Genomic DNA, 13943 nt, shown 5'->3' on the forward strand with positions numbered 1-13943 from the left:
TTGTGGGGTCTGTGCATGGCTCGGTGAAGTGCAGGTCCCATTAGTGCTCTCTAGGGCCAGCTTTGATAGTGGATGGGGTTTTTTTCCCTTTTGCAAGATTTTGCTTCCCAGATGAGTGATCAGCAGGGAATTTTTGAGGGCTGACAGTGAGAGATCAAACCCACCTTGCCTGCTGGGTGTGTCCTGTGTAAGCAGTGATGTGTTGGTCTCTCCATCCTTACACTGAACACTTTGTCTTGATGGAAGACATCAAAAACCGGTGATTTGTTGCAAAAATTACCAAATTTCTGGTGTCTTGGTTCTCTTTGAGTTTGACTTCAGGCTCATTCCAGCTCAGGTTCACATCTCATCCTTGGTAGGTCAGTCCCTCCTAGGTGAAGAGTGGGATCAGGGATCTGACCAAGTGACTCCTCATTTACCAGTGCCTGGCGGTACAGCAAGAGAGTTGTTAATCAGAAAAGTCTTTTAGAGACTTGCATATGCAAAACAGGAATGAGTGCAGAGCCAAGTGTGTTCATGAAGCTATTTATCTGATACAGACACTAATTACAGCCCAAAGTGGAGTGCTGCACTCGTAATTATAATAAAGCAGCGCCCTTGCAGCCCATAAGGCATAGATCTTCGAAGCACTTCAAACTCATCTGGTTACTATCCAGCAATTCAGCAAATTCCCCTGCTAGGACACTGGGAATTGCAGTGGCAGATAAGATAATTTTTGCTGTGAAGCAGCAGGAGACCAGGGTCTAATCTAACAGGGCGACCATGCCAGGGAGCCAGGGGCACTCTGTCCCCTCCTGACGCCATGCCCTGTCCCTGGCAGGTACATCCGAGCCGAGCACGTGCTGCGGGCCAGCACCCTGAGCAGCGCCTGCGCCGAGCAGCGCGACCAGCATGTGCTGTACCTGGAGCACGTCGTGGTGCGGCTCAGCATCGCCCACCCGCGCCGTGGGGACCTCCAGATCAGCCTCATCTCCCCGGCCGGGACACGGTCACAGCTCCTGGCCAGGAGGTGAGAGCAGCCAGAGCCAGGGCCTGTCTGGGCTGGGCAGCATCCTCCTCTGGGGGGTGCTGTAAGTTTTCTTGGGTTTCGGGGGAAGGTGGGAAGCATGCGCAGGTTTCAGCTGCAGGGGAGCTTTGTGCAAGGTGTGTGCATGCGGGGATCCCTAAAATCCTCAATTTGGGATTTCAACCCATCTCCCTTTTCTGAAAAATACAACATCCAAAGTCACATTTCTTGGTGTGTGGCATTACCGTTGCAGGGTGTTTGACCACTCCAATGAAGGCTTCAAGGGCTGGGAGTTCATGACCGTGCACTGCTGGGGGGAGCGGGCGGCGGGGGAGTGGACCCTGGAGATCCACGACACGCCATCCCAAGTGCGCAACCCCGCCGTGCAAGGTAAGGATCCCCCAGTGCCCACCAGCTCCCAAACTCCTTTCCTGGCTGCTTCATTCAGCTGTAAATTTTGCTGTGAATTTTATGGTCTCCAGCAAAACTGTATTGCCCAGATTTTAAAAAATGGGAATGAAATGTTAGCTCTGAATGCAGGAGGCTGCCGGTCTGGCTGAGCTGGAAGCTGGTTTCCTCACAGCAGCAGCAGCAGTAGCAGTAAACTGGCTGCACCCGAGAGCCAGGTTTCCAAAATTAAACTGTAATGAGTCAAAACGAGGAAACCCAAGAGCTGTAATTGTTGTTTGTTTGTTTTGCTTCGCTGCTGGGACATCTGGCATGTGGGTTGGTTGTGCAACGGCGCAAGGGGACCATGCCCCTCGGGCTGCAGACGGATGGACATCCTCCCTGGGCTGCCACCACGCTGGTGGGGGGTGGCTGGGCTCAGCCTGGCCCCCTGCATGTCCCCAGCCCTGCCGTGTCCCCCTGCTTCCTTCCCAGCACAGGAGCCGTGTGGGCAGGATCCGGCCCCGCCTCGCTGGCTGGGGGCAGCGGGACGTGAAGCATCCTGCCTGGGGCTGGCGTGTGCTGTGGGGGTGTTAAATCCACACAATCATTGATAGGAAGCCAGGAGAATATTAAAAATTTCTCCCACGCTACTTTCTGGCGGGAGGTGCACGTGGGGGTGCATTGCACTGAAAGTGTTTCTGTTTGCTGCCTTCACCCCAAATCTTTTGAACTTGGAGAGCAGCAGCAAAGCGCCCACAGAGCTGCTTTTGCCCTGGTATTTACAGTTTGTGGCTGGTGTTTCTGAGCCCCTCACAGGCATCAGGGTTTGGCAAAACAAAATGAAAACGAGCGCATTAAGTCATCCCCTCAAAAAGTCTGCACTGGGTTTGAAGAAGAGAGGGCACAGCAAGAGGAAAAAGAGGAAAGATACTCCCAGCTCGTAGCAGAAATGAGTATTAAATGTTAATTTAATACCACTAAATTGGTTAATTTAATATAAATTAAATACTAAGAGTGTCATGTCGCTGGTACTGCTGCACCCCCACACCAGCCCTGTGCAGCCTGGCCTTTCTTCACGCAGGATATTTTAGATTTAAGGCAAACTCAATTCTTTTGGCAAAGGCAGTTCCCCAGCTGATGCTGCCGGAGCTTGGCCCTTCGCAGGCTCCACACCAGCACTGCTTGGTGCAGCAGGTGTGTCCTCTCTCCCTTTGAGAGAGCCAAGGGATTTGGGTATTGCAAATTTTAAGCCCTTCCTGGAAACACAGGGATTAGGAATTAAAGCCGAGCACACTGCGGGCATGAAGTGACTCGCATTGATGGGGAATTGGAAGAAAAACAGCGTTGGAAAGAAGCAGCAGCATTTTTGGACTCTCTCCCCAAAGCCACGTGGCTTGTGGAGGGTCTTGGTGTGGGTGTGAGGCCTTGGGGGGGTCTCACCAGGTGCACTACAGTGTTTTGGGGAATGCCAAGCTCAGACTTCTGTTGTTTAAGGCAAAGAGAGGGCTGGAGCAACAGCAGCAAGAAATAATCCAGTGTGTGCCGGGTGGCTTTTGTCAGACAGAAATAATCCTCTATTGTGGAGCTTTTAAAATTACCGGTTCTCTCCAGTGTTGGACTCGGAGACTGTGGTGATGCTGCAGTTCCTCAGATGAGTTATGGAATTAAAAATCCTTTGTAAGTGGCTTAAACAGCTGCATTTGTGTGGGCTGGAAGCTCAGGGGCTGATGAACATTTCTGGGTATTCACTGTTTGCTTCTGAATTGCTGTGCCAGCAGTGACACCCTGATGGTCCAGTCCATCCTCCTCCTGCTTCCCCCAAAACCCAGTCCCCCAAACAGGGAGGAGATGGGTGACCTTGTGTCTGCCCCACAGGGAAGCTGAAGGAGTGGAGCCTCATTTTCTACGGGACAGGCGAGCACCCCTACACTGCCCTGAGTGGGCCGCAGGCCCGGGGCAGGTCCCTGGAGGTGCCAACGTCGGAGATGGAGCCGTCCAGAGCCGCCTTCCTGCAGAGCCAGGTGGAGGTGGCGGAGGAGGAGGAGGAGTACGCGGGTAAGCCCTGCCTGAGCTGCCACCTTGTTCACCCCAGAGTGCCCTGGAAAATGAAAACCCTGATAAAAACTGGGGGAGCCACGAGGCCTGATCCTGCCAGGGGCTGAGGCGGGCTGGGAGGAGCAGGGCCTGTGGCCAGCACGGGGCAGCAGCATGGTGAAATTAGAAGGTAGGAAAATGCCCCGTCCCAGCCACAAATTGGTGGTGCAGCTGTCTGAGGGGTAAAAAAAGCTCCTCTGCCCACCTTCCCTCCTCCAGCAAAGGCAGGGGTGGGTGTCTCTGCTGCTCCCTGAGGAGCAGGTCCTTCTTTCAAAGCTGCTCCTGCACCAGTGCTCAGCCAGAGGATGGCTGGGTGGGATTCTTTCTGTGAAGGATGAGCTGCAGGAAAGACAAGCACCCAAAGCCATGCAGCTCCATAGCATTAAATTTAAAATATAGTATATATAGAATATAGAATAACATAGGGGAAGGGTCCAGGTGTCCTTTGCTCCTGGGAGGGTGTGCTCAGAGCATCCTGGCAGTGGTGCCTGGAGGGTGCTCAGCTTCTTCCATACTGAGAGCTGGTCTCTGCCTCCTCAGGTCCGTGCCACCCTGAGTGTGGTGACCAGGGCTGTGATGGCCCCAATGCTGACCAGTGCTTGAACTGCATCCACTACAGCCTGGGCAGTGTGAAAACTGGCAGGTGAGTGATGGTGGTGGGGTGTCCCCATGGGGTCCCCAAGGTGACAGCAGCACCTTGCCTCAGGTCTCACAGCTTAGTGTGGGTGATAGATGTTTGCACAGAGAAAGTGTATGAGAAATTAAATGGGTGGAGGAGGTGTGAGGATCCCTGTCCTGAATTAGGGCACAGTGGGGTAGAGGACATGGAGCTGGAGAGTCCTGGAGGATCTTGACCACATAATAATGTTGGGGAAGAAGCTTTGGCTTCACTGGCTGGGATCACCCACACCCAAGGGACAGCCAGCTGAGCTGTCAGGAACTGGGGCTTCCATTGGGACAGCACAGTGAAACTTTACCTACAGCTGGGACAAGAGATTCCCGTATTAGAGCTGTGACTTCCAAGACACTGTAAATCACAGAACAAGAAGTAAACGAGCTCCAATTGCTGCCCAGGCTGGGGGACACCCCAAACACTGCAGGCGAGGGGACAGGGGCGGGAGGTGCCTGAGGTGGGAGGTGACCGGTGCTGGCACCAAAGCCCAGTGGCACCGCTTCCCTCCCCAGGATGTGTGTGAGCTCGTGCCCCGCTGGGTTCTTCGGGGACAACGGCGCCCGGAGGTGCCGGCGGTGCCACAAGGGCTGCGAGCGCTGCGTCGGGAGGGGACCCAGCCAGTGCACGGCCTGCAAGAGGAACCTCTACCACCACCCCGAGATGGGCACCTGCGTGCTGCTCTGTCCTCCCGGCTTCTACGCCGAGGAACGTAAGGATGTTTATCATTGCAAGTTGCAGCATGAGGATGTGCTGGGGTTGCTTCTATTTTAAGCACTCTGGGTGGAGAACACACCTTGATTCTTGAGTATTGGCTTTGAATTTCCCTCTTGACACACTTTGCACGGTGGAGGGAGGAGGGAAACCTCTGGGTGTTCAGAGGGTGATGCAAAGCAGAGGTGCTCAACTTGAAACTCTTAATTAGAAGACTGTAATTAATGATCCTGGCTGCTTGCAAAGCATATTTTCCTTTTAGCACGCGGTGACAGATAAGGTCACCTGCAATAGCAGGGATCTGCTGGGGAGGGATGTGCCTTTCCACCCTGGGGAGCTGCTGCTGGGGTGCACTGGGGCTTTGCAGCTCCGGCTGCTGCGTGCAAATCACCGTCCGGATTTTATTCTCTCTGCTTTGCTTTGTTTTTTGAAAGGTCAGAAACGCTGTCTGAAATGTCATCAAAGCTGTAAAAAATGTGTCGGCGAAGCAGACAAATGTACTGCATGCAAAGAGGGATTCAGGTAAAACACCAGCACGGGAGGAGTTCATACCTGCAGCACTCATACCTGTGGTTTAAATTTGGGAAAACCGATGGGAAATTAGAGAGTGAATTAAGTTCAAGACCAGAGATCCTGCTTCCATGGTGCTGCAGCTCTGGTGCAGTGTGCTGGAGGTCTGGGAATTTAAAGGGGGTGATTAGTGTCTCTTTCTTAGCTGAAAACCGTGATTTAAGTTTAATTTCATTTTCTCCAGCTCTTTCCAGGGTGGTGGGTAAGTGCTGTGTAGAGCTGGTACCAGCCTGAGCTGCTTCAGGCAGGCTGAGAATCCTCCCTGCAAATGCAGAAAACTTTCCCTCAGATTCATCCATGCTGAAAATTTTATTTGATGTACCTGTTGAGTGGGGCTAGCACAGGACAGTGATTTTCCAGCACTGCAGGCAGGGCAACCCTGACCCTGGGAGGGCCACTGGGTGCCACTGCTGCTGGCCCAATGGCATCTGTGGGACACAGAGCCCAGTGTCAGCACTAGGGAGAGGCTGTTTTCCATCCCCAATTGCTCATGGAAGTACAATCCCGTGGCAGTCTGCAATGTTCAGGCACTGCAAGTGAGCCAGAGCTATGGTGTAGCAGTGGGGCTCGCTCAGACAAAGAAATTCCTGCTGCCAAAAAGATTATCTACTCCCTCAGAAAAGCACAAGTGGAGGCACTTGTCAGACATAATCCACGCGGTGCTTGTTTTTTATTGTCCAATATCCTTTTAAGCTGGGACTTCAAATCATCCCTGCCACGGCGAAGCAGCACCGGCCCAGCCACGGCACTGAACCAATTTCCTTTTATTCCAGGGAGCCTCACTGGTGCAAAAGGTCTTCAGGAGAGCCTGGCTGGCTGCCCATGGGAAAAAAAAAAAATTATTTCCTCCTGGATACTTAATTAAGGAACCGGCAGCTGTCCCTTTGGTCCAGGCAGGATTTTAATTTCTCCTAAAACGCTGGCTGGGTTTCCAACACCTCCTGCACTGCAGGCTGAGGATGCCGTAGGACACTGGGGGATGAGGAGATGGGAATGGGCTGTGTTGAGTCCCCATATCCTGTAGTTTTGGGTGCAAATGTTCTCTGCTTTCCTGGCAGCCTGGCAGGGGAGAGCTGTGTGCCAGAGTGCCAGCCTGCCATGTACCTCAGCCGGGAGCCCTGGCGGTGTGAGACCTGCCCTGCCAGCACAGGTACGCCCTTGTCCCCACAGCATCCCTCCTTGGGCCCACAGCATCCCTCCTTGGCCCCACAGCATCCCGTGCAAAGCCCCAAACCCCTCTGCACCAGGTGCCAATCCCCACTGTACCACCCTGAGCCGAGGCAGAGCGTGCTTGAGGGAAAGCAGTCCCAAGTCTCCAGCATGTCCTGTGAGGTATATGTTCATGCTGGAAAGGTTTTTAGGGGAGTTTTTACATTTTTATTAGAGCCATTTTTTATTTCTCGATCTCCCCGAAGCCAGGTGCTTCAGTTTAATAAGGTTGTGGGGGAGGCTGTAAAACCCTCTCAGAGTGATGGAAGGTGGCTTTGCAGCAGATAAAAATGTCAGGCAGCTGAGGTGTGTTATCCTGTGTTATCCCATGTTATCCCAGCTGCCCCACGGTGCTGGGCTGCCTGTTCCTGGCCTCCCCCAGCTGCCTCAAATTGCTCAGCATTCCCTTTAAATCCTGCCTTCCTTGCTTCCTGCAAGTCCAATTATTTTCCATTGTTAATGTTTGCGTCTGCCCTCGAAATCATCATAGATCTGATGATAATATGATCTTTAGACAATCCATGTTCAGTGGCATGAACCTCTTCTATCATACATGGGCAATTGCCTTAGTCTAAATCCAAAATATTTATTGATCTTGTTGGCAAGGCTAGAAGGGAATGGGCTCTTAATCCCTGAAGAAAATTATTTCCCTTCTAATTCTTATTCCAGTCAGTGTGAAGGTACTCCACCACAATTATTTTTCCAGCCTTTTCTTTCCTCCTTTTCCTGCATAACCATTTCTCAAGCTTGGTGCGTGGAAGCCCTTTAATGATACCACCTCCATCACTGAGCTTTGCTGTCCAGCCACAACACACAGCATCAGAGTGGGGCCCTCTGCTTTCCCAGCTCCTCTCTGGAGCACTTTTCCCCTCCAGCTCCTCCTTGGCCCAGTTCAGCATCTTCTTTTCCACCCTGGGGAAATCCAAATTGGTGCATGCTTGGGATGGCCCAGAGGGGATTTTGATGTGCTCTTTGTCACCAAGCCTGGTAGGCAGCTTTTGGCTCTGCAGAGAGACAGACACTGGGTCCTGGCTGTGTTATTTGGGGTGCAAACTGAGTTTTTTGGGATGGGAGCCAAGCACATGCGCGGGACCCCGTGGCACAACAAGCATCTCATTCATGAGCAAGACAAAGCCAAGCTGGTGCCCCCATCACATATGGGGCTTTTTGCACTGTCTCCAAACCCACCCAGGTGTCATTTTTCCCTTTTCCCTGTCCCCACAGGGCCAGGTGAGGAGGACTGCACCCCCTGCACCCCCGAGGGCCCTGCACCCCACTGGCGCTGTGTCCCTGCCTGCCGTGAGGGTTTCTACCCCGCCGACAGCCACGGGCTGCCCAACAAAGTCTGCAAGAGGTACAGAACCACCAGAGCAAAGCCAGGGCTGGTGGGGAGCACTGCCAGCCTCGACAGGATCATGCTGGAAACAGCTCACAGCTTGATGGGAATTCAAACAGGGATGAGGGAGCCAGGGCAGCTGTGGGGCTGGACCCCACATGCCCCTGCCCTGTGGATTTCGGAGCAGTGGAGCTGCACGCTCCCTGCCAGAGCCAGCCAAGGTGTCTTGGGGCTATGGTGGAAGGGGCTCAGCCTCAGCCCCAGGCTCTCTGGAGGATGTGTGGGAGGAACTGCAATGTTTAGATAAATATTCCAGCTTTCAATTAAACCTGCTCCGTTGGCCCTGTGGCCAGGCTGGAGGAGTGTTCCCCACTCCCTGCCCGGCACGGGGCTGTGTGCGGAGACACGGAGATGCCGGGAGGCAACAATTTGCTCCCACTCTCTCCGGAGCTCTGAGCTTTAAGTGGGGAGTGGGAGTCGATTCAGCCTCATGGAAGCAAACATGAAAGGCAAGGATTAAAGATGACTTGGGAACACACAACGCTATCCCTGCCTACTGGGGTTTCACTCACCTGCACTGTTTCTTCATCCGGGAGGAACAAGGGACCAGCATCCCTTCCCAGAGACTTCAGACACAGTCTCCACAAGCCACTGTCCCCAGGCAGGAAGCACAGTGCTGAGCTCTTTACTCTCAGCAAATGGATGGGAGCAGCACAGGTTCCCTTTGCAGCTCTTTTTCTAGCTGGGATGGCTGGGACATGAGGTGCATGTCCCACTGAATCTTCGCAGAAGGCAAGAACTTTTGGGATGTCATAGCTGTCACTGGGCATTGAGCTGGCCTCACCAAACTCAGGGCTTCAATAACATTTCAACCTTCAAATTTGCCATTCGCTACATCCTCTGGTTTGGTCTGGCTGTCACAGTGCCAGCAGATGCCTTTTGCTTGACAGCCCACTCAGGGTGGCCTGACCAGGGTGTTGGTGCTGGCTCAGGCCACAGCAAGGTCTCTGTCCCCAGGTGTGATGACCACTGCTCAGCCTGCGAGGGCTCCAGTGGAAACTGCCTCAGGTGTAAGGAAGGTTACAGCCTCCTCGGTGGCTCCTGTGTGACAAATGAAACCTGTACCAATGGTAAGTGGCAGAGTTGCTGACACTGTAGTGCTCTCCTGGTAGCGAAAATGGGAGGTTTTGGGGGATTCCCTTCACCATTTAAAGCTAAAAGTGCTGGAGCTCCTGGGCTTGCTGGGGCATGGCTGCAATGGGCTGGGCTCCGGCTGTGGGGGGCAGGTGGCTCACCTGGCATTGCTTCTGGATATCTGCCTGTTGCTCAAACACATCCAAGCACTTGTATTTCGTTATAGTTTAGTCTTGGGGCTAATTCTCCCACTCACTGCAAAGCTCCTTTATTCCTTCATTAAAACCATGTGAAAGATGCCCTTAAAAAGCGACTTCTTTTCAATTTTGTCTCCCCCAACACTGGCACAGTTGCTGTGCCTGTTACATGCAGTGTTTGTTTATTTAAAATGTTAATCTGCTCTCATTTTCTCTTGTTCCTCACCCCGGCCTCCCAGCTGACAAGACTTTCTGTGAGATGGTGAAATCAAACAAGCTCTGTGAAAAGAAGCTGTTTGTGCAGTTCTGCTGTCAGACGTGTCTTATGGCCGGGTAAAGTTCAGCGGCTGCATCCATCCAGGACTTCCACTGACTGCCAGCCCAGTTTTGCCAAATGTTTAGGACAAAAGTTTATTTTTTCAGCTTTGGGAGAGTTTACATGGTGCTGTCAAGCATTTGCTCGTAAGTTTGATAGCTTTAATATCACTGTCGGCGCGTTTCTATAGCAATATGTTAAGCAGAGATTGGAGCGTACCCTGAGTGATCAAGGCCTGGAAGCAGCAGACAAGTGGTGATATTAACACTCTCAAACACTCCTGGTGAGCAGGGACCAATGCATGATCCATGTACACACACTTGGTTCTTCGCAGGAACCCTACTGATCCGCCCGCCCCGAGCGGCCGGCGGAGCCCTCGCCACGAGGGAGGCAGGACTTCACACACCTGCGAGGACAGAGCCGCTCCTGGCTCGTTTCTGGTGCCCTCTCGTGCCAGGTGCAGCTGATGTAACCCTGCAGTGCCAGCGCCGTGCTCTGTACATAGGTAAACGATGAACCAGGTGGCTCTGGAGCAGGGCCACGGCCCACTCCGCCTCTCCTGTTCGGATTCCGTCGCTCACCGCTTCCCTCTGGCCGTGGCAATGACTGGAGGTTTGAGGACCAAAGCCAGAGCTGCCCCTCGTGGCTCTGCAGGTGTGCCAGCCCAGCAGGGCTCTGCCCTGCGGGTGACTGCAGCCAGGCAAACCCCGTGTGTGTGCCTACAAGGAGTCGTAGGGTTTTGGGGGGGTTGTCCACACGGACCGGCCTTACCACAAAATGTATTTCCCTCCTGGAACTGCTTGTACATTGCTGATCAAGTCAGTTCTGGAACAAGGTAAATCCTTCCTTTAAATGAGATGTTGTCCCAATTAATCTTTCTTGGCATTTTGCATTACGATCCTCCCCCTGTTTCGCTGGGTACACCCCTCTCTCTCAGACAAAATCCTCCTGTTCCAATGGCAGTGATTTTTCTTGGGCATCTATTTCCCAAATGATACATTCCAGGGATCCAGCCAGGAAACTTAATTCTACAAAACCCTTCCCCAAAACAAACCTTTTCATGCTCTCTCTTAATAGTAAGTCGTGGTGTTTATATAATTGTGTTTAAAATATCCTTGGCTATGTTGTTTTACAGATTTTTAAAAAATAACTTATACAATCCTTTGTTTTTTTTCTCTGTGGACTGTTTTTTATATGGGAGTGGGGTATCTTTTTGTGTCTTATTCCTTCTCATTTTCTCCTCTCTGACCCTGCAAAGCCACTCTTTGCACCAGACATATGTAAACACTCTTTCCTACGCTGCATGTTCTGATTTTCATTGTTAATAGTTTTAATGAGTTAAACCTTTCTCCAGTGAACTTCCCAGTATGAATTGTCACCAGTTCCACAGGGAGCTGGGATAATCCCTGCTTGGTTTCGGCTGCAACGACACCTGCCCTGCCTGGGCTTGCCCACGAGAGCTCACCTCAGCCAGGTGAGGAGGGGAAAGCCACACTGTCTCCAGCCCTCACCTGCCTGGACCAAATCCAAGGAAAGATGGAGCTTTGGTGAACTGATCTTTAAGTTAATAAACTATTGATCTCCCCTGACAAATGAATCTGTGCTTTTTCCAAATTCATGCAGCCCTGGCTGGAGGCACTGCATGTCCTTGCTTTGCTGAACAAAGCAGCTCCCCTGGCTGGAGCTCCTCTCAGCTCAGAGCACCTGTGGGACAAATGCTCAGGAACAGATGAGCTGCATCTGCAAAAAACTCATTATTGTTGTTGTAAAGGTCTTTAACCTCCAGAAGAAACTCAAATCCTGAATACCTGCCCTGTGCCAGGCGGGGCTGGTGCACCCAGGGCCATCTCACTGGGGTTGGGGCTGTGCTGGGGCACGGGTGGGTGAATTCTCCAGTGTGGGGGATCCTGGATGAGCTGGCAGAAGGGCTTGTTCTCCTTTCCCACTCATACAAGGAACATCCTGAGCAGTTCCCCAGTGCAGTTCCCAGCACAGGGCCACTGTTCCCTGTTGGCTGTCTGGGAAGGAGAGGAGCTGCTGGTGTGTCTGGGCATGGAGGCAGCTGTGGAATCCTTTGTTTGTTGTGCTGGTTTTGCAACAACCATGGGCCAAGTGCCCAGGGTAGTGCCTGGATATCTGGAACTGAGTTTTTAAGTGGGGAAAAAAGAAAAGAATGGAGCCCTCCCACAAGGGAGGATTGCTTTCTCAGAGATGTGCAGCTCTGGGCTCCTGCATTTTGTTGGTCTTCACATTTATCAGATGATAAATGTGAATTAATCACATACAGAAATTTCTTTGGCTGCAGGATTTCCCTTTCAGTCTGAGGCCAAACCAGAGGTCAGAACTGGGGTGACACACTCCTGGCTTCTGCCCCTTTGCTTGGAAAATACCAAACTTCTTTTCTCCTGCTGGGTTAGTGAGAAAACAGGAGCTGTGGATCAGGAGTACTGTGCCAGCCTTCCAGTTCTCTGGCTCACAGCAGCCTGCCTCTAAATACTGCTCCCTGGTATATTTAGATGTACTGAAATGCTACAAAGAAAGGAAAATGCTTACTCTTACATCTTGACATAACTTAAAATACACACTGGGGAAGGCAATGCAATTTAAGATGACCAGTCTCCAGCAGTCCCAGTTCTATCCTGCTTTCTGCTGCCTTCCAGCCTGCCAGGGAAAGAAAAACAAATTCTGCACATTGAATTCATGCAACAACATCAGCTTCCAGCGCTTCTCTCAGAAATCATTCTTGTAAAGTAATAAAATTCAGATTATTTCTCCAAGCTGTTGCAATACTTGCTTGGAGCTATTAAAGTCTGACTGGTATGCTCAGAGGATCAAAGTGGCTGTGTCTTCCAGATAAATGCATATTTAGGCAATTTATTAAAGCTCATTTCTCTGTTGTCTCTTGGCACCAAAGCAAAATCTATAATAGCTGTTTTCTGGAAAATCTTAGCACAGCCTGACTCCTCGTTTGCAGTTTGGCCGTGGGGCTGCAGCCACGGCCATCTGCCATTGTGCAGTTGGCAGGTGGGGAGCACAGATCTTAAAAATCATTGCTTTGAGTTTCCATTGCAAAGAAAGGACTGTGGAGAGCTTGTGTGCAGCGTCTGAGACCCAGAATCCATCTGCTTGCAATTACAATTCTATTGTGGCTGCAGAGCTGAGGCAAACAGATGCATTGTGCTAAGGGAGACAGGTCCATGCTTTATTTGGCCTTGTCAGAGGCAGGACCTGCTTTCCAGGAGGCTAGGAAGAGTCTCCTTGTAAGAACTGCCTGAAATGACTAAAGTCTCTGTTGTCTTTAAGGCTGCATGATGCCTGAGTCACGTACAACAGCACTGCTAATTCTTGGGTTCTTCCTTGTGACAGCTCCCTCTTGTTCTTGCTCCCTCCTATGTTATAAAACAAATACAGCTGTTATAAAAACCTGACTGTGCTCTCCCATACAGCCTTGGTGAGGGAGCTTTCCCAGCAGGGAGCATAGGAGCTGCCTGAGCCCAGCTGATCCCTGGCAGGGCCGGCTCTGACGCCGCAGTCCTGGGGACAGGCGGGCGCTGTGCCCGGGGTGATGCCCTGAGAAGCTCCCAAAAGAGAAGCACGAGCCATCCCTGAGCAGTGCCAAACGTGGCAGCAGTGCTTAGCCTGTTATCACACCCTCTGGGTTCACAGAAACGTCATGGCTCACAAAAATCATCCTTCCCTCGATAGCAGCGCAGACAGAAATCATCCTTCCTCATCCTGCTCTGTGGGCCTTGAAGGCTGGGAAGGATTTCCCCAGAAGCAGTGGTGACAGCACATTTTAGGGGTTTGGGGGCGTCACTTTCAGTCCAGTCACCTGCAGCGTGTCTCACCCTCCAGCTGAGCCCTTCCAGTGATGCCAGGCGGTGCCCCAGCCCCAGCCCAGGGAGCTCCTGGCCAGACACAGCGGCCAGAGCCATCTCAGCTCCCCCAGCGCTCCTCCCAGCCCTTCCTTGCTGCTCCCCAAATTCCCAAAGCCGGTTAGGGGGATGTAGTGACATTTGCAAGCACGTCTTGTCTCACAGATAAAGGGGGGGTGTGGTGCTGCAGCCTGTGGGGTGCTCCCAGCCCATCACAGCACCTCAGCCCAGCAATGCACATGGAAATGATGGAGAAACTGCCCCAAAAGCTGCAGGGGGAAGGCGCTTATGGGCAACACAATGTCCAGGAGCAAAAGCTGAGCTGCTGCTGGGGTGGACGGAAAGCTTCAAGAGCTGAAGGTGCCCAGGCCACCAGCAAGTGCTCGAGCACGGTTCTGTCTGAAGAGAAGCACCAGCCATGGCGTGAAGCGT

General features: G+C 52.2%; 1 protein-coding gene across 2 annotated transcripts in view; it reads left to right on the forward strand.

The window, feature by feature from the left end:
- Positions 1-10797, forward strand: part of PCSK6 (proprotein convertase subtilisin/kexin type 6) — a 39665-nt gene extending 28868 nt beyond the window's left edge. For both annotated transcript variants that reach the window (XM_074549167.1, XM_074549166.1), the window contains 10 exons: positions 821-1009; positions 1260-1396; positions 3272-3451; positions 4031-4133; positions 4676-4872; positions 5309-5396; positions 6503-6594; positions 7878-8007; positions 9007-9119; positions 9560-10797. In XM_074549167.1, coding sequence (XP_074405268.1) covers positions 821-1009; positions 1260-1396; positions 3272-3451; positions 4031-4133; positions 4676-4872; positions 5309-5396; positions 6503-6594; positions 7878-8007; positions 9007-9119; positions 9560-9657 — 1327 coding nt within the window. In that variant the 3' untranslated portion in view covers positions 9658-10797. The remainder of the gene's footprint in view (positions 1-820; positions 1010-1259; positions 1397-3271; positions 3452-4030; positions 4134-4675; positions 4873-5308; positions 5397-6502; positions 6595-7877; positions 8008-9006; positions 9120-9559) is intronic.
- Positions 10798-13943: the final 3146 nt, after the last annotated feature.

This window comes from Zonotrichia albicollis, chromosome 11, assembly GCF_047830755.1.
Source record: "Zonotrichia albicollis isolate bZonAlb1 chromosome 11, bZonAlb1.hap1, whole genome shotgun sequence".
Lineage (NCBI taxonomy): Eukaryota > Metazoa > Chordata > Aves > Passeriformes > Passerellidae > Zonotrichia > Zonotrichia albicollis.